The following is a 25107-nucleotide window of genomic DNA, read 5'->3' as shown; positions in this document are numbered from 1 at the left end:
GGCCGCCTTTCCGCAGTCGGTGACTCCCGCCGGCTCCCCAGGATGGGCGGGGGAGGGGAGGCTCCCCGCAAGGAGGTCTGGAGAGGGCACAGCCGCTGGGCGGTGCGGGAAAGGACGGGGAAAAGACGCTCGGCTTCGGGGCCAGATTTACGTTGCCTTTTTTCTTTGGAAAAAAATAATTCCCCCTTGAATCCCGATAATACTGCCTTTAAAGGACAAACAGAAAGCCGAGCTCTCCAGCGGCCGCCCCAGTCTTCTGGTTCACTCCAGTCCTGCCGCGGGAGGCTCCGGACGCCCTGCCAGGGCCAGTACACCTGCCCACCGCGCGGGACACGCGGGACACGCGGGCCCTGGTCCCAGGGAGGCAGCGGCCGCTCCTCCGCCCGGGCGGACGGCCGAGGCGGAGTCGGTCCCCGCACAAACTTCCACTGCCCGGGCAGCGGGCAGCCGGCGGCGGGAGGGCGGCTGCGGGCAGCAGGCGCGGGAAGGCTCGGAAGCATAGCGACCGCCTCTCACCCCGCACCCGCTGGGCTCCGAAGGGGCGCGAGCGGCGCCGGAGGAACGCTGGAGGCGGACGCGGGGCCAGGGCACCCCAAGAGGCGAGCAGCCGAGGGCCGGCGACCCGGCCGGCCGGAGGTCCCCGCCCTGCCACCGCTGCAGCGGGAGGCGCGGGGCGGGGAGGCTGAGCCTGCCGAGCGCGAGCAGCGCCGCAGAGAACCTTACCGAGTGGTTGACCCCCCACATGAGCACGCTGAGCAGCGGGTCGCTGGCCCGGAACAGCTTCACTTTCTGAGCCACGAAGTGCTTCTTTTTGGTCTTGGTCTTGCTCGCCAGCACGGACGCCAGGTTGCCCGGGGTCGCCATGGCCGCGGTCTAGGTCCCCTCCACCGCCGCGCGCCGAGGCCGGGGACCCGCCCTCCCTACACGCCGGCCCGGGCAAGCAGCCGCATCCCCCGGGGCGGCCGCCGCTGCGCGCCTGCTCCGGCCCCGCTCCGCCCGCGCTCGGTCCCGGGCGCTCGCTCCGCTCGCTCCGCCCGCTCCGCGCGCCCGGCCGCCCAGGCTGCAGCTGCGCTCGCCTCGCGCCCCCGCCCGCTCCCGCCCGCCGCGGCTCGGCGCACAGCCCGCGGCTGGTCCAGGCGGCCGGCGGCTTCCGCGTTGGGCGCCGGCGTCATGACGCAGAGGCGGGCGGGGCGGCGAGGCGGTGGGCGGGGCGGGTGCGGACGCCGGGACCGCTAAGCCGTTCTCTGCGCTCGGCCGCCGGCGCCCAGCGGGTCCCCCACTACCACCCCGCGGCCGCGACCCGCCCCTCTGCGGAAGCAGCTGGAGAGTCTGAAGACTGGCTCAAGCGCTCGAGAAAGGAAACAGCGAAGGGAGCTCCGAGAAGAGAAGCCCCCAATGCGTGGGGCAGGGGCAGGCAGGAATGTCCTGGAACCTCTCCTTCTCGTGCCAAGGGCCAGGAGGGTTCGTGGGAGCCGGAGCGCTTCACCAGGACCCGGGCTTTCCCGGCTCTAGGGAAAGGACCTGTCTGCCAGAGAGTCCCTGCCTTGAACTTCCTACCCTTTTGGATTCTGGTTGGCCCTCCCCATGCTACTCTAACACAAGACTGCCGTTCCCAGCCTACCCTGGGATCCCTCAACTGAAAGCCCTTGCATTGGCCAAGACAGCCATGCCCAAACTCTGCCCGGAATCCATCAGCCTCTTGCAAGCCACCTTCTCTTATTCGGGACACTCGCCTTCTCATTTGAAAATGTTTTCCCTCTCACCACCACCCCATGGGAAATTTAGCGCTCCGTACGCTGGCATTTCTGGTGCCAGGGAAGTCTAACATCCTGCGTTGGTCTTCCAGGAAGACAACGGACGCTAGTGGGAACAGAGGGACGGCGCAGATCCTGAGGTGGCCTTCCTTTACTCTTCTTCGTGTGACCTTTCAACTCTGGAGTCGTTGTAATTTGTTCCTACGATCCTCCAAGATGGCATCTTGCTTCTCCTGGTGCCAGCCATCACCGCTGCTAATGGTTAAGGGGGTGACAACAGCCTTAGTGCTGAGAAGTCACGGACTTGACCTACAGTTCCTCAGGTTGATCAAATCGTTTAACCAGAGGCTGAAGTTATTTGTGTTAATAGGTATAATCCGATGCAAATGTCACTTTAGGGACTGTTCTATAGAATGTTCTATAAAGACTCAAAACCAGCAGGAAACAAAACTACATGCAAACCTGTAATCCTGACATTCATGAAGCAAGGAAAAAGCATCAGAAGTTCAAGATTATCATCAGTTCAGTGGAAGCCAGCCAGATATATATGGGACTCTTTCTCAAAAAAAAAAAAAAAAAAAAAAAAACAGAAAAGAAAAGAAAAGAAAATAGTATACAGTTCTCACCTTGCTGATGACTCATAAACTCTCCTCTGACCTCAAAAAAGAGCCTGTCTGACCCAGTCCGCATGGCTTGTCCACAGGCACACTCACACAAGTATCTACAGCCAAATTCATCATTCTACACATCCCTCAAGTTGTTTCATTTCTCTTGCTGCATTGGAAATAACATTAATATAGCTGTTAACCCAGTTAGGAGTTCATCTATTTAACACATTCTCATTGACCCAGACTCAAGAGCCTCACATCATCATTGATTGCTCTTCATCTCCACTCCACAGAAATCTGTACCAGCCCTTGCTGATACAATTACCTCTTTCCTCCTGGTTGAAAATTAGTCCTCCCACTTCAGTGGCTCTGTAGCTCTTTATTTGTTCACAATAGCTGTAACGTACTTAATTGTATATTAATAATACAAGACAATGGGCTTGCTGAAAAACTGAATTCAGTGATGTCAAAGAGCCAGAGGAGCCTATGAGAGAATAGGAAATGGATAGCTTTGGGCATTGTTAGGCAAACCTTCCTGGAGAAACACGGGCAGGGATGGGGCAGAGGTTAACATCTTTCCTAAAAGGGGCATAGACACGGACAGAAAAACACAGGTATAATAATGAAACATTGAAACATCCACTGAATCCTGATTTAGTACTTCTCTGTAGAGGAATTTTACAAAGACCTTCTAGATCTGTGTGATCTGGCTAGAATACAGACACTCCTTTAATCCAAGGAGACAGAGGCGAGCAGATCTCTGAGTTCAGGGCCAGCCTGGTGTAGGTCAAGGCATGATGGTTCATGCCTTCAATCCCAGCACTTACAGTATGTATGCGGATCTCTGAGTTCTAGTCAGTTCTATCTTGTAGTTTGGTTGAGTCAGTGAGTTGATAGCAGGGAGGAGGGAGATAGAGAGGAGGCAGTTTTGCCAGAACAGTTGTACAGAGCCAGGTTGTAGAGGGAACAAGCTAGACACAGGTGAAGACAGAATGAGCCAGAGAATGAGAAGGATTAGAACATATTGCCAAAGATAGTATGATGCCAAGCAGAGCAATCCAGTGAAAGGCCAAAAGAGAAGCCAGTTTGAAACAGTCAGCATGGAGAGGCGTCTGAGCCAGAACAGCAGAAAGGAAGAGCTTATTCAGCAGTAAGTCTCAGTGGCTGAAAACTTTCTAGGCTTAGATTAGATTATATGGAGTCTAGAAGCTTCCAGGACTAGACCTAGGTTAGCAGAGGCAGTAAGCCTCAGAGATGACAATACATCAGGAGAATAAAACATACTTTAACACTTTGCAGGCAGCTTCCATAGTCAAGGAAGTCACATCTATTTGCATTTGAACATCTGATGTAGAGGTCATCCTCTAAGCAAGGAGTGTTCCGGAAGCCAAGTGCTAAGAGGAAAAGTATATTGACAGGCTCCTGGTGCTGACCTGTTTTCGCTTCTTGCTATTGTTACTTTGTTTGTTCATTCTCTTACTATAACTGAATTGATTCACTGTGGTAAAGCAGTGTGAAGCCCTTCATCAAAACAGTGCTGACGTTGTTAGGACACTAAAGTATCCATCCAGAAACGGAGGTAGGCTGGAGGCTCTGAAGTTTTTCCCCAAGAGCCTGGCTGGCCTTGAAGTCGCAGAGTCCTCTGCTTCTGTCCTCCTGAGTGGAGGGTTTAAAGGTGAGCACCACCACACAGGGCTTTATTTTGTTTAATTATAGTACATTTTTGATAAAAATTTTCTTCAGTTGAACAATCCCAGCTAGGATTCTCCAATTAGAGGAAAAATCACAGCTTTCTTGGTTTGATGTCATCTAGTTCTATTCGTGTGCCTTTCATCATTTTTACTTGAAGTAGGATCCCATGTAACCCAGCCCAACCTCAGACTTGCTATATGGCTAAGGATGGCCTTGAACTCCTGGTCTCCCTGCCTCTATCTCCTAGGTGCTGGGAGTGTAGGTCTGTACCATCAACCCCCGTTTATTTGGTGCGTGGCAGGCAAGTGCTCCACCAACTGAGCTGACCCCCAGGCTCTCTTCACTGCTTTGTGTGAAATCACAGCAAGCTGAGGTCATCCTACCTTTGGCATGTTCTATAACATCAAAACATTTGGAAGCTCATTACTAAAGTAAATATACCGTCCCTGCTAACAGACAATGAGTGGAGGCCAAATACAATCAAACAGGCTCCAGCAACTCAGTTATGACCTGTGAGTTACCTTCTGTAGATGGACATTGTTAGGAGGCAGTGGGCCTTGCTATCCGTGAGTCCAGCTTTCTGGTTTCCATAGCTGTCTGGGGTTCCCTGAATAGTGGCTGCAATTCTAAGAATCCACTATTGAGTTGGTATCAATATGGTTAGTCTGGTGTGGGGCCATCAGACTCAGAAGGTTAGGCTCACAAGGTATGACACAGGCCTGGTTATTTCCTGGATTGTTTTCTATTTCCAAATTTCTCTTCAGAGGATAAGAATTTAAATCAGCTGGGCAGTGGCGGTGCGCACTTTTAATCCCAACACTGGGGAGGCAGAGCTCTGTGAGTGCAAGGCCAACCTGGTCAACAGAGTGAGATCCAAGGCTACATAGAGAAACCCTGTCTCAAAAAGGGGAGGAGGACTGGAAAAATGGCTCAGAAGTTAAGAGCACTAACTGTCTTCCAAAGGTCCCAGGTAAAATTCCCAGCACCCACATGGCAGTTTACAACTGTCTATAACTCTAGTTCTGTGGATTCTGACACCTTCATATCAGTGCACAGAGAAGAAAATTAAATAAATTATTAAAAAATAATTTAAACCAGTCATGAAAGACATGTGGTGGACAGGAGTCAACTCACCAGGTGTTGGGTCTTTAACATATAGATCTTTATAGCAGAAACAGAAATTTTCAATGCGGTGCATCCATAAAAATGATAATTTCAGATTGGGGACATAGCTCAGGTAGGATCTAAGGCCCTAGGCCTAAGCTGTTGCTCCCAAACAACCAATCAACCAAACAGCCATGGTTTTCCCCCAGGTCTGCCTCGTATTTTCACAGAAATAATGGTAGCATTATTAGTCATTAACTAATAATCATTAATAAATAAAAATAAAATACAAATTATATGCATGGTATGATTTTGATTGTAGGTGTGCATCTAAAACACGAAAATGCCACAATGTTGGCAGCATCCTAAGGGATACAGTTTGAATTATAGATGATTTTTACAAAACATTTTTGCATTCCAAGTTTATAAGATGAATGTTTATTTTTATAATTTTCAAATGCAACCATCTTCCCTAGTTGAATGAGTAACAGAGAAATGGCATTTAACATTAACAGCCCAGTTTCTGTTAAACAAACAAATTTCTTATGTGAAACCATTATAAGAGACCCTTTTGGGAATTAAAGAGATGGTTGAAGTGCTTGCTGTGCAAATGTGATGGCCTGGGTTCAACAACCCTCCTCCCAGAACCCATGTCAAAGCCAAGCAGGGGGAGCACAAGTCTACAATCCCATTGCTCCTACTGCCTGAAGACAGCAAAACTGCCTGGAGCGCAAAAGTTAGCTGGCCTAACATACAGAAAAGCAAGGCAGAAAGTGAGTCAGCTGAGACTGTCTGACCTCATCCAGTCACATGCCATCTCACACGTGCACATACGCACACGCACGCACACACACACACACACACACACACACACACGCACAGGCACAGGCACACGCACACTTGCATGCACGCATTATGAGGGGGGAGAGTTTTTAGGTACTCTTTGCCACTTACTACTGTTACTGTAAGATTTAGGCAAGTATGAGCTAGGCCCATTATAGATGTAGAAAGGAGAGACACATCCCCTCATTTTGCAAAATGTTTTTGAGAAAAAAAGAGACAGCTACAAATTGAAAATAAATGAGCACTATCTGTCCAGTGCATAAAGCCTTTGAGTTTCTCAGGGATGAGAAAAAATTTTATTTTAGTCTTGGTTTTCTGAGACAAGTCTCTCTACATAGCCCTGGCTGTCCTGGAACTCACTATGTAGACCAGGCTAACCTACAACTCATTATGTAGACCAGTCTGGTCGAGAACTCACAGAGATTTACATGTACCTGCCTCCTAAGTGCTGAGATTAAAGATGTGTGCCACCACTTGGCCAAAAAAAAAAAAAAAAGGTTTAAATTGTGACAAAATAATTGACCCAAAAGAGAAATATAAAATCAATAGCAATAGTGAAAAAGATTAAATATCTGCAAAGCACCACAGTGTTGATGAGGAATGTTTAATAAATGTAAATTTAGGAATATTCACAAGCAACTTGTAAATTAGCTTTTCTTACTGCACAAGTAAATATAGTGATTGACGAAACTCTTCTAATATAACAAGATGTTTTGTTAAACATAGACTGTGACTGCATTTTCATATGTTACCAGGAAAGCCTAAACAGGCTTGGTAATACAGGTCCTTAATCCAGGCAGGTTTGGGAGGCAGAAGCAGGCACATCGATGAGTCCGAGACCAGCCTGGGCGTACTTACCAAGTTCTAGGTCAGCCAGGCTGCCTAGTGAGACTTTGTCTCACAGCACCTGTGGCAGCCAGTGTGGATCCGTATTAGCGAAGGTGGAGTGCGTATTTGGTGCTGAGCTTGAGCAGTGGTCTCTGGTAAACAAAATTTTGCCTTCTGACTTTGGCAGTCCGTCAGCCTCTGAAAGACTGACCTTGGCAAGCTTTGCATTAGGGAGCTCGGTTCTTGGGAACAAGATAGTCAGCTCCGCGCTGCTCCCGGGTTTCGGCACCACCTGTGGCTGCCGGCAGCCACAAACACCAAAAGAATGCCCAATAATTAAGGTAGTGTTTTTGCTGGCTGTTGTGGTGCTAGAGGTGAAACCCAAGGCCTCTTGTGTAAGTTCTCTGTCACTGAGCTAAGCAAGGGAAGGTTCTTTTGTTTGTTTATTAATTTTGCATTTGCCTATGTGAATGTATGTGTATGGTGTGTGCACCTCTGTGAGAATTTACAGAGACCAGAGGACTGGATGAAAGCCCCAGAGATCCTGCTATCTCCACTGTGCACAGTTGGGGGTACAGATTTGTACTCCAGGCTACACCCAGCTCTTTATGTGTGTGCTGGGGTTTTGAACTCAGCTCCTCATGTTGTCCAGCAAGCCGTTTCACTCATTAAGCCATCTCTCTAGCTACCACGTCAGGTTTTTGTTTTGTTTGTTTGTTGTATGCCCTGGGAGGGAGGGAGGTGGCATGGTCCCCCAAATTTCATATGTTGGAACTTAGCCCCTGAAATTTTTTGTCAAAATTATTTGAAAGGTAGGATCTTGGAAAGGTGATTGATCAAGTGTAGATCAGTCCATTCATGGTTGAGGAGAGGCTTATACTAAAAGTGTCCTTGTCTGGCATGTTGGCCTGTCTCCCTGATGCCTTTCATCCTGTTGCATAGCATGGGGCCCTCAGCAGATGTGGGGCAGGTATGGCATCCGACACTGAACTTCTTGGATCCAGGGCCATGCACCGCGTGCACTCTATCCCTTATAAACCTCCTCTTTTCATGTATTTTGTTCAGAGCCGGGTAGACAGATCAAGAGGCTCTGTTCTTTGTCAGTCAACAGCGTCCATACAAACTGGTATGGTGTCCATCAGCGAATAAGAAAAGCAGATGAATTAGATCCTGGCCAAGGGGAAAGCCTGTGATAGCCACAAAGCAGCGGCCCTACCTTATGGGAGCTGGAGAAGACCGTACTGGAAAAAAGGAGTCTCCCACAATGCCTGTGAAGTTGCCCTGATTGGCTGGGACTGTGGCTGGAATTAAGTCTGATTACTATGAAGGAGCTTGGTGTTTTTCCTCGCAGCTTTTAATTTACATTTAGGAAAATTGAATTTATACAGTTAATATTTATTGAGTGTGACTACTACATGCCAGATAGGTACTGTCTGCAGTGTCTTCCCTCATGGTTTACTGTCTGAGGTGTGGACTAAACTAGGCAAAAAAATCACATAATTACAGCTGGGATAATGACTATGGAGGTGATAAACCCAGGAAGTGGGAGAAAAAAAGCAGAGCCCAGTGGTCATCTGTGTTTGTAATCCAGCACTCAGGTGGTGGGGGCAGGAGGACCACAAGTTCAAAGCCAGCTGGGATACAGAACAGAATACTGAGAGAGAGAGAGCGTGTGTGTATTTGCCAGGTTGGGGTAAGATTCATAGAAAATCCTCTATGTGTAAGTCTGATGTGTAAGTCTGAAAGAAAAGGAGTCAGCTAGGTAGAGTGGCCTAAGAGTGGCCTGGACAGAAGGTCCTGTCATTGTGAGGACTTCTGCCAGGACAGACAGGAGGCAGTCAAAGCACAGGGTGGGAGGAGCCAGAAAGGCCAGTGTCCAAGATCCTGGTGATGAATGAGCGCAGCAGGAGCTTGGGAATTTGAGGGTTTGTTTATGAAAAGGTCCCAGTAGCTCTAGGGTGGCAAATAGATTAAAGCGCCCTAAATGTCAGCTGGGGGAATCAAATAAGGAAACTGTTAAAGAAACCAGGACTCTTGGCAATGGTGATAATGGGAAGGGGCAAATTTGTTTACAAGGAGCAGAGTGCTGTAAAAGGGGGGGGAGACTACAAACCTGACCTCCCTGCCTACGGCCGGTTTAAGAGAACAGCAAGCAAGAGGGCCTCATGCAATCACCTTCACTAGGAGGTGGCTAAAGTGAAATCCACCCCTCTTCAATTGAGTTGGGGTTTTCTTTCTTTTCTGAGAATCAATATATATCACATAGGTTCTCCACTAAAGAAAATATAAGGCTCCGGTATAGTGACACACCAGTACTTGGGAGTCTGAGAGGAGACAATTAGGGGTCTGAGGCAAGCAAAACATGAAGAAAGAAAGGAAGGGGAAAGGAGAAAAGGTGAGAAGGAAAGTAAGGGAGGGATCTAGAAAAACAATTGATGTATATATTTGGGATCACCTAAAGCAACATGACTTGAGCTTAGCCTCAGGAACAACTCAAGGGTGTCTTCAGGCCGCTGTGTGCAGTAGTCAGCTGAGTGGAGGGGTCGAAGCAAGAGCTGGCAAGTCAGCAAAGAACAGTGGTCTTCCCTTCTCCCTGTTCAGACCACGGGTCTGAGCTGGTTAATGTCAGGCAGTTCCCATCCACCAAGAGGAACCAGAGGTACCAAATCGGTCCCATCTGCTCCCCTCGCTGTTTCCACTTCCTCCTCAGGGTTCTCAGTTCCTGAAAGTTGCTGTGGCCTTCTGCAGAAGCAGAAGTAATTCCAGAGCCACCAGTCAGGGCCCAGCTGTCACAGCCCCCGGACCCCCCTGTGTGCCTCACTCCCACACTTGAAAACCTTGAGCACCCATCGACTTCACTCCCAAGAGGTGTATCCTCGGCTAAAAATACACCAAGACTTCTCTCAACAAGGACCTCAAAATTCTGCCTCTGAGTGTTTTCTACTTGGGATTTAGGTGCCAAGGGCTAGTTACTCTCTGCTAAAAATCTGGTGTCTCAGACATGCCCTAGTTGCTTTGCAAGTCTTGTGAAATTTGGCAAATTGAGCTTCAGTAGTTTTAAAAAGACTCAGAAAAAAAACCTTTTAATTTTCTTAGGGCTAGCTAACAGTCTATATATTACACAGAAGCTGCAGAAGACATCACCGTTACATAAACTTCAGGTCTGGATTTTAAGGACTAGAGACTGTTGCGTGTTGGTAATTCATGTCCTGTCGGCATCATCTTAATCATGACACGATTATTCCTTGGTGAATTGGTACTTGTCAAAACTAACTCTCAATGGAGGCTTTGTATTTCCTCTCTTCATTGAGGCCTTTTCTGTTTTAGCTTTCAAAATCAAAATTTAAGTAGGTCATTGAACTGGTATTTTAGAACTCTGGTAAAATAGAACTCAGAGAGACTTATATGAGGACAGAAATAGGTTTGTTATCTCTTTTCATCGTTTGTTCATTGCCTGTGCATTGAGAGTTGAGACGATCCTCAGTGTCTAGATGAACGAGACACATTCCTGGCTCTTCTCTAAGTTAGTGGAGAAGACAAACCAGGAAGCCCAGTGTTTTCAGTGCTATTTGGTACAAGCTATAGTGGGATTCTAGGAGTAACACTTTGAAGGAAAAAGAAGGAAGGAGGAAGCAGTGTGGGCAGGGAAAGGAAGGACAGGGGGGTCCACAGAGCCAATGTCGCTTGCAGTGGGCCAGACTGGCTGTCCTTCGTTGCCTTTGTACTAAATTGGTCAAACACATTTCTATAAAAATAGGAAGCAGTGTAAAAAGTGAATGGACTAAAAGGAGAAAGCCCCTCTGCCCTGATTTTCACCCTCCGGCCCTCCCATTTCCCCTCTACTCCCCTGCCGTGGCCTTCGCTCAGCATCCCAGCGCACTCCTCTGACATAATTTCTCTGCACATATGTGTCCAGGCACTCACATACATTGCGTTTACGTAAACAGGAACACACGGCGCACACTGCACCAAGACCTACTTCCTTCCTCCTTGACACTATGCTCGGAGCGCTTTACATATGGGAGGAACAGGGACTGATCTCACGATCACAAATGTCACGCACACAAAGTTCACGTAATTCTTTCACCTGTCCAAAAGTTCATTCCGCTGTTTGCTCAGCAGCAGAGAACTTGCTGTAGGCTTTTCAAGATTAAACTGCCATTCTCTGTCTGCTCAGTGAAACTCAGTTCTGACAACAATGGGGACAGAGTCTTATATTCTCTGGCTTTGGAATGGAGACTACAGGCAGCTGTTAGCTCAGCGGCTAACATACTTAAATGACCTCCATCTCCGCTCCTCCGCCCCAGGGCTCTGGAAACTTATCTCCATTCTAGCTCCCCTGAAAGACACCTTTCCCGCGCAGCCTTCCCTGGCTGAGGAGAGCATCCTGGAATCGAGGTTTGCCCCGGCCCTTCCTTTTACCCTCTTTTCACCCTTAGCCAATCAAGGAGCGCCACTGCCAAGTGGATCCTGGCTGCCTGCCTCAAGCCTTCAGGCTAGGTGGGTCTTCTGCCCAGCTTCACTTTTTAACTGCTTCCTGGGTCCCTGGAACAGCCTTTGCCCGTTTTTGTAAATGAAGTGGGAACTAGCCGCGTTCATCTGTTTGGCAATCACACGCGGCCGTTTTCAGCCTGCTCGGAGGTCCGGCTACACGGCCGGGACACTGGCGGATAACCCGGGCAGCCTTTCCACGCAAAAATCTGCCAACTTCGGGGCACAGAGAACTGGTTATCTACACCATCGTCTAGTGCTCAACAAATCATTAATATTCTGTGGTGGAAAAGTTTAGGCGCTTTGTGTGTGTGGAGGGGTCATTTTTGTGGCGTTAGGGGTGGAGTCCAGGGCCTTCTGCGCGTGAAGCACACACTATCCTTGAACTACGGCCCTAGCACTGAGCATGCATTTTAATTGTTTCTTTGAGTTTTATTCTCTTGATTAAATGTCTGGATTACTTGTCTCAATCTTAGTACCACAATAAAATGGATATAAAACAAGTACAATTTGTCATAATTTAAATGTAGTAAAAAGCAAATAGGAAAACTTATAGAAGACATAAAAAGTCAGTTTTTCTCTTCCCTTCCAGAAAAAGTTTTGAATATTTCTTTTAAAACTTTACCTTTGGGGGAAAAACAAAACAAAACAAAACAAACAAACAAACAAATAAAAAAACCAAAAAACTTTACCTTTGTTGGGAGGAAAAATCAGCATACCTGCACTTATGAATGAATTTCTTTAAAAAATTTATTTATTCATTCATTTAAATTAGCTTACAAAGCAACAGGTTTCCTTATGGTAGTTTTGTTTTGTTTTTCAAGACAGGGTTTCTTTGTGTAACTCTGGTTGTCCTGGAACTTGCTTTGTAGACCAAGCTAGCCTCTAACTCACAGAGATCTGCCTGCCTGTGTCTCCCTTTAGATTAACTTCCAGCCACCCTCTCCCTGTATTTTCACTTTCCCTGGTGTGCTCTCGCCCCAGCATTCCCACTTCCTCTTTCATGGTTCTTGTGCTCCTTTGTCTTCCTTCCCTCCCTTTACAGAAGCCCTTTCTTTCTGTCTCGTAATCCCCTTTCTAGTTTTGTGGCTTTTACTTACATTTGTTCCCTAAATACATACATATTTAGTAATTAGAAGCTAGGATCTGCATATGAGAGAAAACAGCATTATCATTCTCAGCCTGGGTCACCTTGCTTACTGTAACATTTTTCAGTTCCACCCATTTTCCCACAAGTTTCATTTTTCATTACAGCTGATGCAATGCTATTGCATATATGTACCTCCTTTTTGAAAAAAAAAAGACTTATTTATTTATTATATATGCAATGTTCTGTCTGCATGTACCCTGCACACCAGAAGAGGACACCAGATCTCACTATAGATGGTTGTGAGCCACCATGTGGTTGCTGGGAATTGAACTCAGTGCTCTTAACCTCTGAGCCATCTCTCCAGCATCTTTTATTATCCACTTATAGATGGACAGCCATCTAGGCTGCTTCCAGTTCTGGCCATCGTATAAAGAGCAGCAGAGAAGATGGGTGTGCAAGGGTCTCTAGGTAGAGTCCCGAGGTGTCTGCCCGGCAGTGGTCTAGCTCGCGCACATGATAGTTTTTACCTTTTTCTAAGAAGTCTCCACACCGGTGCTATAATGGCCACACCAGTCACAACCCCATCAACAACAGATTAGCATCCCTTTCCACCCACACATCCTCACCAGCTTCTGACCAATCGGAGATAGACTTTCCAGATGGCTAGGAATACTGGACATTTTAAAATATATTTATTGGCCCTTTTAATTTTTTCTTTTTGGAGCTGTTTAGTCAATCACTCGTTTACGGAGTGACAGGGTTGAGTTCTTGTTGTCATTTGTTTCTGTTTGTGTGTGTGTGTGTGTGTGTGTGTAGCCCAGAGATCAATCCCCACCTGCTGCATAGCTGGCAAAGGTTTCCTCCTCTACTGTGGGCTGTCCATTCACTCTGTTGGCCATTTATTTTGCTATTCAGGAGCCTTTAACTTCAGGGAATCCCATTTGTCATTTCTTGGGGGCAATTTCTTACACGATAGAGGTTCTACTCAGAAGCAGCTGGTTTTACTGCCACCGGTATAACTGTTGACTCAGTGAAGTGCAGGAGCCCAGCTTAGGGAGCCCGGGTGAGTGCCTTCAAAACCCATGCTCCCAGCCTCTCCCGAACCTCCAGTTTGTGTGCGTTGGGTTTAGTCTACAGACGTGTTCCCTTTGTGTCCCGGGGAAGATGGCCACTCGGTGTCCCTGGCCAGGCAAACACAGACCTTCTCTGCTCTGTGCTCCTGTCAGTTCCATGGCAGGCCTGAGACGGTGTGCTCCTGGTCAGGAGAGTCTTTTCCACACAGAAAAATTTATAAAGAGGGCTGACAGCCGGGTGCTATCGGCAGGGAAATAAACCCTTCACCCCACATCACAGCACAAGCACTGCACTGTGTTCATTAATCTGTGACTGCTTGTTCCGTCTCTCTGCTTCCTTGGTGTTTTGTAGAAAGGCTTTATCCCAGATACTAACTTTCTATATGCTGTCTAGGCTGGAAACATTTCACCTCAGTCTGTCACTGGCATTTTTCTTTCTTCTCTTTCTTTCTTTCTTCCTTCCGTCCTTCCTTCCTTCCTTCCTTCCTTTCCTTCTTTCTTCTTCTTTTTCTTTTTTTTGTGTGGTTGTTTGTTTGTTTTTCTGAGACAGGGTTTCTCCGTGTAGCCCTGACTGTCCTGATGAGGCTGGACTCAGACTCACAGAAATCCTCCTGCCTCTGCCTTCCTGAGCATTGGAATTACAGGTGTGTGCCACCAAGTATGGCTAACTGTTCCACAGAGTCAAGTTTATGTACTTGTCTTCGCTAAGATTATACAAACGTTATATGTGTTCTCTCATGTTTTAATAAGGTCTATTTAATTCCTCTGGAGTTTTTTGTTCATGGTATGTAATGATATCCCAGAACAGTATATTTAATAGGCTCCTCTATGCAGACTGATAGAAAAGGCCACTTTCTAAATAAATTTTCATTTAGATGAGAATGTGTCCTGTCTCTCCATTTCCAGTAGCCTAGTATCTGTTTTTTGATCATCACTTATTTTAAAAGCCAGGATATTTTCTTATTTTGCTAACTTGTTGGACAACTCTTCCATCATCATATTCTTATTTCCAAAAGGGCTTGGTTATATGTAAGCTTTTTCCCCTTATGAACTTGAGAGTGAGCTTCTCTTCTTTGGAATTGCTTTAAGTTTACAGATAAAATTGCACTAAACAGTCATATACCATCTCTAGATGTCTGCTTTATTTGCTACAAGGTTTTCTTTTATTGTCTTCAACAAATCTTACCATTTCCTTCACATAGCCCTTACATCTTTCTTGTTAGGTTTGGCTCTAAGTATTTTGTTCTTCTGACCGTTTTGTCAATGAAATCTCTTCAATTTCTTCTGTTGACATTATGCATTATATAGTTAACGGTTTGGTAAGTGTGATTGCTGTCTGTTAGCGATTTATTTTACCTCTTTCACCCTCCTTCCCTTTCTTCCTTTCTGTTTTTCTTTGAGGAAGGATCTCGCTGTATAACCCCAGCTTCCTGGAACTCACTGTGGAGACCAGGCTATCCTCAAGCTCACAGAGATCTACCTGCCTCTACCTCTTGAGTGCTTGCTTAAATTAAAGGCACGTGCCACACATTTCATTCCAATTTTAGGTTTACAATCTCTCTCTTTCTTGCTCTCTCTGTTACTTTATTATTTTTTTGCTTTCTTGAATTGAATGATTTAATGTTTTATGTATTTATTTCTTTTTAATTTTTCTTCTTTCATAATAGATGCTTTTTAGTCTCTATATGTTTATTCAAGTATAGCTTTGGATCTCATTTTGTGGTTCATTTTTGCCCTTTACTAAATACTTTGTCAGGTCATTTTGAATCTTTGTAACCTCAGAGGTGTTTTTAAATAAAGAATATAAATATAAAATATTTATATTTATTTACATTTATTGAAAATATAAAATATTATAAATTATAAAATATAAAATATTTTCAATAAATGATTCAGCTAAAATGACAAAGAAATTTCTAAAATGCCCCCTCCAAAAAAAGAAAAAAACCAAAACAGGAAGTCAAGGGGAGGGGCAGCACGATTGGCCAAGGGATGAGCTGAAGGGATGGTCATCATGTGAGAAGGGATGGTCAGCTAAGGATCTAACTTCCAGGAGTCACAGGCTGGAGAGCCAGAACTGAGCCTCGGGCTTCAGCCACGCCTTGCCCACAGAAGGGCAATGGGAAGGAACACTGCCCACCCACTTGGTAACTAGGGCTTGCCATTCACACAGGTCAGGGAGACGACTCTGCAAACTAAGACCTTCCTGTTTCAGCCGTAACCAACTGCAGTAAATTCAGGAAACACGAACAGGTAAGGGACACACCACTTTCTCAGAGTCAACCAAGGCAAGGTCCCTTCTAGAGACCTTGGCATGGGATTTGAGGGAGCAACAAACTGTTTTAACTTAGCTTAAAACATCCCAAGTTGATTCTTTCCTGGCTCAGCAACTCAGAAGTCTGAGATGGGTCTCAGGCTAAATCCAGTTTCACAGGGTTGTTTGTGCTCCTGCTGGCTCCGAGGGAAACCCTGTCCCTTGTCTTGCAGGCCTGAGAAGCTGCTGCGTGTCTTGAGTCCACTCTCTGTTCACAGCCAGCAGCTCAGCGTTTCCGACCCTCCCTGACTCGGACTGTATTTCGTCTCCACACACCCTTATCTTGCTGCCCCAGCTGTCACAGGACCTTCTCTGATGATGGCTTTCCCAGTCTCTAAAGTTGCCAGTGATAACACGCGTCACATGGACAGACCATTTATGGATCCTAAACATATAAGGTGGACACAATCCTCTCCTCTCTCTAAACATACATGTGAAGCTCTTTTTCAGATTTTCTGACCATTTTTAAATTGGTGTTCATTTTCTTATGGTTAACTGTTTAAGATTTTTTTTTTCGTTTTAGATACAATCTCATATTAAGAATGTGTTCTGCCTCCTCCCGCCTTCCTCCTTGTCTATGTATGGGTGTCTTTTCATCCTCTTAGCAATGTCTCTAACAGCAGATATTTTACATTTTGATGAAGTCGTTCTTACTCATTTTATGGTTTGTTTTGTAGCTAAAACCTTAGCACAGACAACCTAAGGGCTGTATGTTCTCTCCTAGCTGTTTTAGGCTTCGTGTGCATTCTTCCTGAGCTCATTCTCTGGGAAAGGCGTAAGTGAGTGTGTCCTCCCTGTCTCTCTGGCGTCTGCACTCTTTATTCCTTTCTGCGCACAGGTTGTAGAGCACATTTGTTGCCGCCCTTCACCACCGCACTGCCTCTGCCCCTCCACCAAAGATAGGTGCCGTATTTGCAGGGGTCTCCTGCAGGACTCTGCATTTTGTTTGATTGATCTACATCCATATTTTATTGCCAACAATACAATGTCTCGGTCACTGTAGATTTCATAGTAAGTTTTCAGGTGGTAGCACCGATTCTCTTTGTTCCTGAGCATTGTTGGTGGTCTCTCTGAGTCTTTTGCATTGCTGAGTCAACTTTAGAAGTAATTGTGCCAATATCTGTGAAAGAGTTTTGAGGGTTTGAGTTGGAATTGTGTAGAATCTGGGGAGAACTGACATGTTAATGTGGAGTTTTCAAACCCATACTTTCATATGAAATATATTTGTTTAGAGCTTTAAATAGATATTTTGTCAAAAAAAACTTGGCCTTTTTCTAAACATAGATAGGTATGTAATTTATTACATTTTTCACTTAAGTACTTTATTTTGGGGATACACTGTTTGTATATAGCTTCAGATTCCAGTTAATCATCATTGCTGTAAGGACATTCTACTTACTATTATATATATATATACCTGTATATGTATATATATTAATCTTGTATCCTATTGACTTGTTTTTTATCCCAGTATACTATATTACAAGTGTTAGTTTTCATGTTTGTTTGTTTTGAGACAGGGTCTCTTTGTGCTGCCCTGGCTGGCCTAGAACTCACACTGTACCAGGCTGGCCTTCAGCTCACAGAGGTCTACGTGTCTCTGTCTCACAAGTGCTGGAATCAAAGGGATGTGCCACCAAACCTGGTTACTTTAAATTTTCTTTGGTGGAAAATAGACAGCTCTCACCTGTCAACAGTTATTTCCACTTCCTCCTTCCTCTTGTACCGCTCACTAACTTGTCTTTTACGTTGCTCCAGCCAGGACTTCTCGTGTGATGCTGGTACAACGCTGGGAGTGACAAGAAGGGACTTCCCTGCCCTACACATGATGATATTGGTAAGATTTGGCAAATGTTCTCCAGCAAATTAAAAAAAAAATTATTATTTTTTCTTAGTATGCCAAGAAGGTCGGACTTTGCCAGATGCTTTGTCTTCATCCATTGACACGGTCATATGGCTTTCTCTTTAAACCTGTTAACGTGAAGATGGCGTTGCCTGGTTTTTGAATGTTGAACCATGGGGTAAGCTCCACTTTCATATGGTTTATGATTCATCTTACATGTTGTTAGACTTGATTTTCAAATGAGAAACATAAGTCTAGGTATTTTCTAATGTACCATATTGTTATGTAATAGAGTCATGCTGGCCTCACAAAATGAGTTGGGAGATGTTCTCTCTGTTTCAATCTGGAAAAAAAAAAATTGTTGAAAAGTAATACCAGCGGGCTGGAGAGATGGCTCAGCAGTTAAGAGCACTGGCTGCTCTTCCAGAGGACCCAAGTTCAATTCCCACAACCTGCATGACAGCTCACATGACAGATGGTAATCCAGCTCCAAGTGACACACAGCCTCACACAGACATGCATGCGGGCAAACACCAATGCACATAAAACAAGCAAATCGTTAAAAGTGATTTTAAAACAGAAAACTGATACCATTTCTTTCTTAAATGTGAGCTGTTTATCATGCCACCCCAGTACTTTCTTTTAGGCTATTTTTTATTTGCTACTTTAATAATAATTACCTAGCAAAAATATATGAATTTCTTTAATTTATCTGACAAGTTCTTTATGTTCTAAAGTCTGCTTCATCTGAGATTAATGTTAACTAGTATTCTTTTGCTTAACATTAGCAAGGTGTCTTTCTGTGTTGCTTTGTTTTTAACATATATATCTTTATATTTAAACCATGTACAACATAAAATTGGGCCTTTTTTGTTTGTTGTTTGTTTTTGTTTTTTCGAGACAGGGTTTCTCTGTGTACCTCAGCTGTCCTGGACTCTGTAGATCAAGCTGGCCTAGACCTCACAGAGATCAGCCTGCCTCTCCCTCCTTGAGTGCTGGGATTACAGGTGTGCACTACCAGGCTTGCTAAAGTTGGGCCTTTTAAAAAAGAATTCGCTCTGACAGTCTTTGCCTTCTAATTTTTGTTTAGCTTTTACTTTTCTATTATTTATTTTTCCATTCTCATTAAAATAAAATCGACAAAAATTATATATATATATATATACACTTGTTCAAAGCATATGTGATATTTTGATGCATGTACGCGCTCACTGTAAAATGATTACTGCAATAAGTGAGTTAGCATACCTGTCACCTCACGTGTGCAGTGTGTGTGCATGCGTGTGTGTTGGACACATCATTAAAGATCCACTCTCTCGGCACACCCAAGCCTGCCGGTGTCGCCGCTGTTTGGTGCTGGGCTGCCCAGCGCAGCACTGACTGGCCTCCGGCTGTGTGGTAGCTCTCCCGAGCCCCATTCTACTGACACGCCACAACGTCATCTTTCACCCGCATCACTCCCCTCCTAACCTTCTCTCTCTCAGCCCTCGGGAACCACCAATCCTCCGTTCTCCAGGAAGTGACCTCCTTACTTTTCAAATATAAATGAGATCATATGCTGTTTGTTGGTCTGTGCCTGACTTTTCACATAGATTTCCTCCAGCTTCCTCCAGTTTGTGCCAGTGACCGAATTCTCTTTTTTGTTTTAAGGTGAGGTGGAATTTATTCCCCCCTGCTCCATTCCATACTGCCCTGGAACTTGCTGGATATCCCAGGCTGCTTGTGAATTTACAATCCTCCTGCCCCAGCTTCCTGAGAACAGGGTCTATAGGCATTGCTAGCATGACCAGCTGATTGGTATTCTCTCTCTCTCTCTCTCTCTTTCTCTCTCTCTCTCTCGCAGTGGTTCTCACTAATGCTGCGACCCTTTAATACAGTTCATGTTGTAGTGACCCTCAACCACAAAATTATTTGTTATCACTCTGTAACTGTAATTTTCCACTGTTATGACTCATAATGCAAATATCTGTGTTTTACAATGGTCTTAGGCAATCCTTGAAAAGGTTGTCTGACCCCAGAGGGGTCATGACTCTAAGGTTGAGAACCACTGCTCTAGACAAAGCTTTGTCAATTTTGTTTATTTTTCAGAAAGCAGGCAAGCAGCTGCAGTCGGCTTCAGCTGTCTCTACCCGCCTCTTCAGGTCAGGCTCATCGATTTTTTAAATTAAAATATTCATTCTAAAATATTAATTTAACATGTTGTAAGACTATTTTGTCAAGAATACGTTTGCCAGGCAGGAGAGGAGGCACCGAGTTCGAGGTGACCCTGGTCTATGTTTCAGGCCAGCAACAGATATACAGTGAGACCCTGTTATGGGGAAAGGAAGAGGAGGAGGAGAGAATAGGAGAGGGAAAGAGTTGCTGGAGAGATGGCTCAGTGGTCGAGAGCCAGGTAGGATGTCCTGCAGTCTCAGCGGTCAGGAGGCTGATGCTGGAGGCCAGGGGGTTGAAACCAGTGTGGGCTATAGAACATGACTGTCTAGGAGAAAGCATTAATAGTAAGCTGTGCCACGCCTGTGATAAGAAAAGCAACTGTTTTAAGAGGCTATAAGTCACTAGAAAGGAATGGTAGTTGAACTGATACTAGATTTCTTATTTGCAAAACTAGATGCTGGATGGTGACTGGAGGGCAGCTGCCCACAAGGGAAATATTCTGAAGCAACACTATAGCATGCCCCGATGATCAGCGCAGATTTTCAAAGTCTGACAGCCCTAACTTGCAGCCCCTGATAGAGGCGCAGGAGTCAGTACAACTTCCCAGTTAGGCACACTCTAGTGCAAGTGAAAACATGTGTTCCCCGTCATTCTGCCTCCCGCTTTCCTGGAAATACTGTAACACCATCCACAGAAGTACAAAAAAGGCAGGATTATCACAATACCCTCAAACTTAAATGTTCCCTCAGTCACCAGCAAGAGAATGCATTACTAAATCAGACACTTCAGAGCTGCTAAAGGAATGCGTTTGATCTCACATATTTAAATGGACATGGTGTGGCTCTTAAATTTTGAACAAAAAAGGCTGCAGGATGGTTTGTATCAATTTAAAAATTTTAAGTTGTAGATGATTAGAGCAAACTAACCCCAAACATGGTGTGTGGCAATGCAGACTGTTCTGAGCTGGAGGCAGTCCCTGCTGTCCCCGCCTGTGGCTACATGGCGGCTGTCAACTCCCATTGGTTACTATGCTCCTTAATCACCATCCCCCAGCCTAGAGAGGACCTGCAGAACAAGCTTTGGAAGCCAGCCCTTACTCCCTTAAGACTGACCTTATCTTCCTAGTTTGTGGCTGCAAAGGGCCTACCTCCCCTCTCTTCCACTTCTGCTTCTGCATATGTTCTTTTTTTTTGAAGAGGCTGAGTCCCAAGTCCTGGATCCCAGTGATGGATTACCTAGCATCCAGTTTCTCCTGTGTGTGCATTGCTCATGTCAACAGAGGGAAATCGTTTTCTTCCCTAGAATGTACATCTAATGCTCATGCACACACCTGTAGCACTCGTTTTTAAAACTCTATTTAGGATATTTACGCCTCTACTTCCTTTTCACCAACCGCCCAACCCTAGGTAAGAGAGAGAAGGTTAGTAGGGAGAGTGGGTACAGACCCCTTTACTTCTCCCAGCTGTTTAGGGTGGATGGATTCTTTTAGGGCTATACCAGTTTCCGCCAACAGCAAACGCAGCCAGCAGTTTCCTCCAAGCCTCTGCACCCGAAGCATTTCTCTCTGTCTGCTCCAAACTGTCATACAGTCCGTCTCTGGGTTTCTCTGAACTGCTGCACGCCACAGGCCAACACCTTCTCTTTCTGGGCTCTCAATTTATTTCCCTCGGAGCCCTAGGCCACGCCCCTCTCCGAGTGAGACAATTAACAGCTGTGGAGAAAGTATAGCCCAACTAAAATACCACACTTGGGATTAAAACAAAAACATATTTACAAAACATAACTGAGTTTACAAAGAACTTCCATTACACACACTTATAGAAACATACATGTGCAATAAAGGTATTAAAATAGGGTATGAAATTTGTCAAGTGTGTGTGTGTGTGTGTGTGTGTGTGTGTGTGTGTGCAGTGCTGAGGACTTAACCCAGAGCCTTCTGTAGTAGAAAGTGCTGTACCAGTAGGCCACACCCCAGCCCTAGTTTGGCGTTTTAATAAGGATGCTGTGCTCTCCAGAAAATACAAGTAAATGAGATGAGGAATGGTTATTATAGCAATTGCATTTTATTACTTTAAAAGGAAATGATCTTAACACATGCACAAAGTGGTTAACCTTCAGAAGATCTCAGTGCAGGGAATGCTGGTCGATTATACTCCAGGCTTGTGTTGGAAATAAAACATAAGATGAAGCTCAGGAAGGGTACTTAATGCAGTTCTCATATGTTTAATAAAGATTTGATTCAGGTATAATCCCTTCAAATTGAATTTATTTATTACATAAGGTTTTATTTTGGATCAGGAGTGTAGAAGGAGAAGTGCTTGTCGCCTTTCTGATTTTATTTTAATTTTTGGTAGTACTAGAGCTTGAACCCATATGCTAAACAAAGACTTTACGGCTGTGCTTTTTTCTCTGTGCCCACTTCCCCTGCGCTTGGTGCTTTCTGGAGCCCCGCCCTGCAGATACAGTGTGTCTACTCAGCTTGGTAGGTCTCCCTCTCACCCAGCCCACACCACATTGTTCCTTCCCTGATGTTCCAGTCCCCGGAGACTCAACTCAGTGCGCTGCTCATCTACACCAGTATATTTTATTGGTAAGCTGGATATTTTAGAAACTGTGTAAAACTGCCACACTTTAAATATTTAATATTTATTATTATTTATTTTTTATTTTTGGTCAACTTGGAAAGTATACTACCAGGAAAACTGCTTGCTCGACAATTAGGGCTGGCTCTGTGGGTTGAGACATTTGCTGGCAGGTCTGGGTTTAGTTCTTGGCAGTCAGGTGGTGGAAGGAAAGATCTGATTAACACATTGAGGCAATCCCCCATCCTACAACATAAAAGTCTTTCAAAAATACAAAAGAAAAAAGAAAGAAAGAAAAAAGCAAAAGACAGAAAAGAAGCAGACAACTGTCCAGCTAAATGGCAGAGACAGCCAGAGATCTGGCTTTATTTCTCAACAGACAAGTGGCCCTCTGTAGCAGACAGAGGATGAGGGGTTAATATGCAAATTACTCCAAACAGAAGGCTGATTGCTACAGACTCAGGTCTTGCCAACTCCATTGTCCATTGTCTGGCTGATGTTTTACTCTATTTAAAGCAATTAAGAACCAATGACATCTAGACTGATGGCTTCCTCTGCTGAAACCCTCTCAGATGATAACTCAAGTGGCCCCATGGTTCCTGATGTACAACAGTGGAATTCTGTCTTAGTGAAAGCAGCAGAAGTTGGAAAAAATGCATTCAATGTGCCATAACTTAGCAGAGAGAACCCTGAGGAGGACAGCTGCCTTTCTCTCAGAGTCTGCATGGATGGTGACTGCGGTGTCCCCCAGTGATGTGATAAAGACTCTTGTGTCACATATGGCTGACCTGGAAAGATCAAAGGCAAACCTGGAATTTTTGTACCATTGTAACATAAAACAACAACAACAACAAAGACCCTAAGGAAGTCTAGGAGCATCTGGATGGAGATTCTAGAACATTCAAACACATGTATACACATACACATGAAGGACGGCGTCCATATTCCTCACAATTTTAGAACGATGGAAAAGCAACACTAACACTCTAAATGTGGAAACATATCCACTCCTGGCTAAGGAGGCACTCCCTTTAACTGGTTCACAGCCCAACCAGCTGTAGCCTAGATTATTTAGAATCTGTAGTTACAATGGAATTAGTGCACCACAGTCAAAATCAGAGTGTAACAATCTGCAGGAAAACCAGTATTTCAGGTTCTCTAGGGCAGTTACAAAACAATAATTAGAACATACATACTACTTCAGTTATTTAGATTGTTTTTATCAAAGGCCTCACTTTCTCTTAAAAGCAAGAACGCTATGAGATTTTGGCCATGCTCTAGTTTCATATATTATGTCAAGCGCTGCTCTCGTGTTTCTAACACTTATCACACACTAATAAAGCATCTTTGAATGGCCTTCATTCTTTCTTCCTGTGTCAGTCAGTTTCTGCTGTGTAACAAACGACCTTCCAGGTTAGTGTCCTCAAAAACCATTTCTATAGCACACGAGCTTGTGACTCTGAGTTTGACTCCGAGTTTGACTCCGACTGATCTCAGCTGCGGAGTTCTGGTGATGGCTGGGTCCACTCGGGGCTCGTGGCGGCTTCTCGGCACACTGGGAGCCTGTTGCTGTTGGCAGCTCCATTAGAATAGCTCATCCCTCAGCTGTGACACACTCCCTCAACTTCTAGGAGAAATTCTAGGCTCTCCCACTGGGTGATGGAAGAGTTTTCAGGAGCTCAAGAGATCAGACATTTATGTACAAACGGCTTTCAAGGATCTACTTGTGTGACATTTGCTAATGCTCTATTGGAAAGGCAACTCAGATGGCTAAGTCCAGATTATGGGTGAAGAGTTAAGCCTATTTTCCTGTGGCTAAGATTTAAGGCATGTTATAAGGTTTGCAGCTGCAGGGAGGGGAAGAATTTTTGCCAGCTATCCATTCCCTAAAAGACTAATGCTGGAGAGCCAGTGGGTTCACGCTCAGGGTAAAGGCATCTGCCACAAGCCTGGCAACCTGTGTTCTGTCTCTGGGACCCTCAAGGTGGAAGGGAAGAACCAACTCCAGCATGTGGTTCTCTGACTTCCACATACACACTGTATGTAGCATGCATGCCCCCACACAAGCACATATACACAGAATAAATAACATGTAACAAGAACCTTTATTAAGATGGCCATTGCACTGAGATAGATGGAGCATTTCTCACCACAGTGCAGCAGCAAGCTCTCTTCCCTGTTGGTTGTTTTGTTGTTGGTTGGTTGGTTTTAAGCTGTGCTAGCAGAATCTCTGGCTGAGTACAGTTACTGAGTTGTCTTCCAAAAGCCCCACTGAAACAAAATGTAACATTGCATTCGACAGCGGTGCCAACTTAAACAGCATGACAACTTTGACAGGACACAAAATATTTAATATTATGAACTATTTCTTTGTGTGTCTTCTTAGGTGATAAGGTATCCTGTCTATGGCCAAGAATGCAAATATAATGGATGTAACACCAAATTCGAAGACAGAAACTCAAATATCAGAAAACCCTGTTATGCATCTGACTGGCTATGGGCAGAAGTCAGCTCTATCTCTTTCACGACACATCCGGTATTGATGCAGTTCAGTTTTATTTAAAAATTAGAAACAATAGATTTGAAGTTGTTTTAATAAAAAAATATTTGAAAAGACTTTATATTAAACTGCCAAGCCACCTGGCTGTCTCTCTCTCTCTCTCTCACCCTGGCTGTCCTGAAACTCTCTATGTAGATAGACTGGCATCTACTTCACAGAATTTTACCTGCC

The 25107-nt window shown here is 45.0% G+C and overlaps 1 protein-coding gene and 1 long non-coding RNA gene across 8 annotated transcripts in view; one reads left to right on the top strand and one right to left on the bottom strand.

The window, feature by feature from the left end:
* Pip4k2a (phosphatidylinositol-5-phosphate 4-kinase type 2 alpha) overlaps positions 1-1121 on the bottom strand; it is a 156552-nt gene extending 155431 nt beyond the window's left edge. For 2 of the 7 annotated variants that reach the window (XR_009587715.1, XR_009587714.1), the window contains exon 1: positions 724-1121. Coding sequence is in view for 5 of the 7 variants with exons in the window: in XM_060372751.1 (XP_060228734.1) it covers positions 724-864 (141 nt within the window). In the remaining 2 variants the exon portion in view is untranslated. The remainder of the gene's footprint in view (positions 1-723) is intronic. The other 5 variants (XM_060372749.1, XM_021652244.2, XM_060372751.1 and 2 more) reach the window with 4 other exon arrangements.
* Positions 1122-17690: 16569 nt separating this feature from the next.
* Positions 17691-22368, top strand: LOC132649261 (uncharacterized). The gene is made up of 3 exons (XR_009587699.1): positions 17691-17818; positions 19729-19781; positions 22254-22368. It is a non-coding gene; the product is annotated as an uncharacterized LOC132649261 (long non-coding RNA).
* Positions 22369-25107: the final 2739 nt, after the last annotated feature.

The sequence above is a fragment of the Meriones unguiculatus genome, chromosome 19, assembly GCF_030254825.1.
Source record: "Meriones unguiculatus strain TT.TT164.6M chromosome 19, Bangor_MerUng_6.1, whole genome shotgun sequence".
NCBI classification, from domain to species: Eukaryota; Metazoa; Chordata; class Mammalia; order Rodentia; family Muridae; genus Meriones; species Meriones unguiculatus.
Note: the sequence above shows the minus strand (reverse complement) of the source record. Positions and strands in the feature narration are given on the sequence as shown.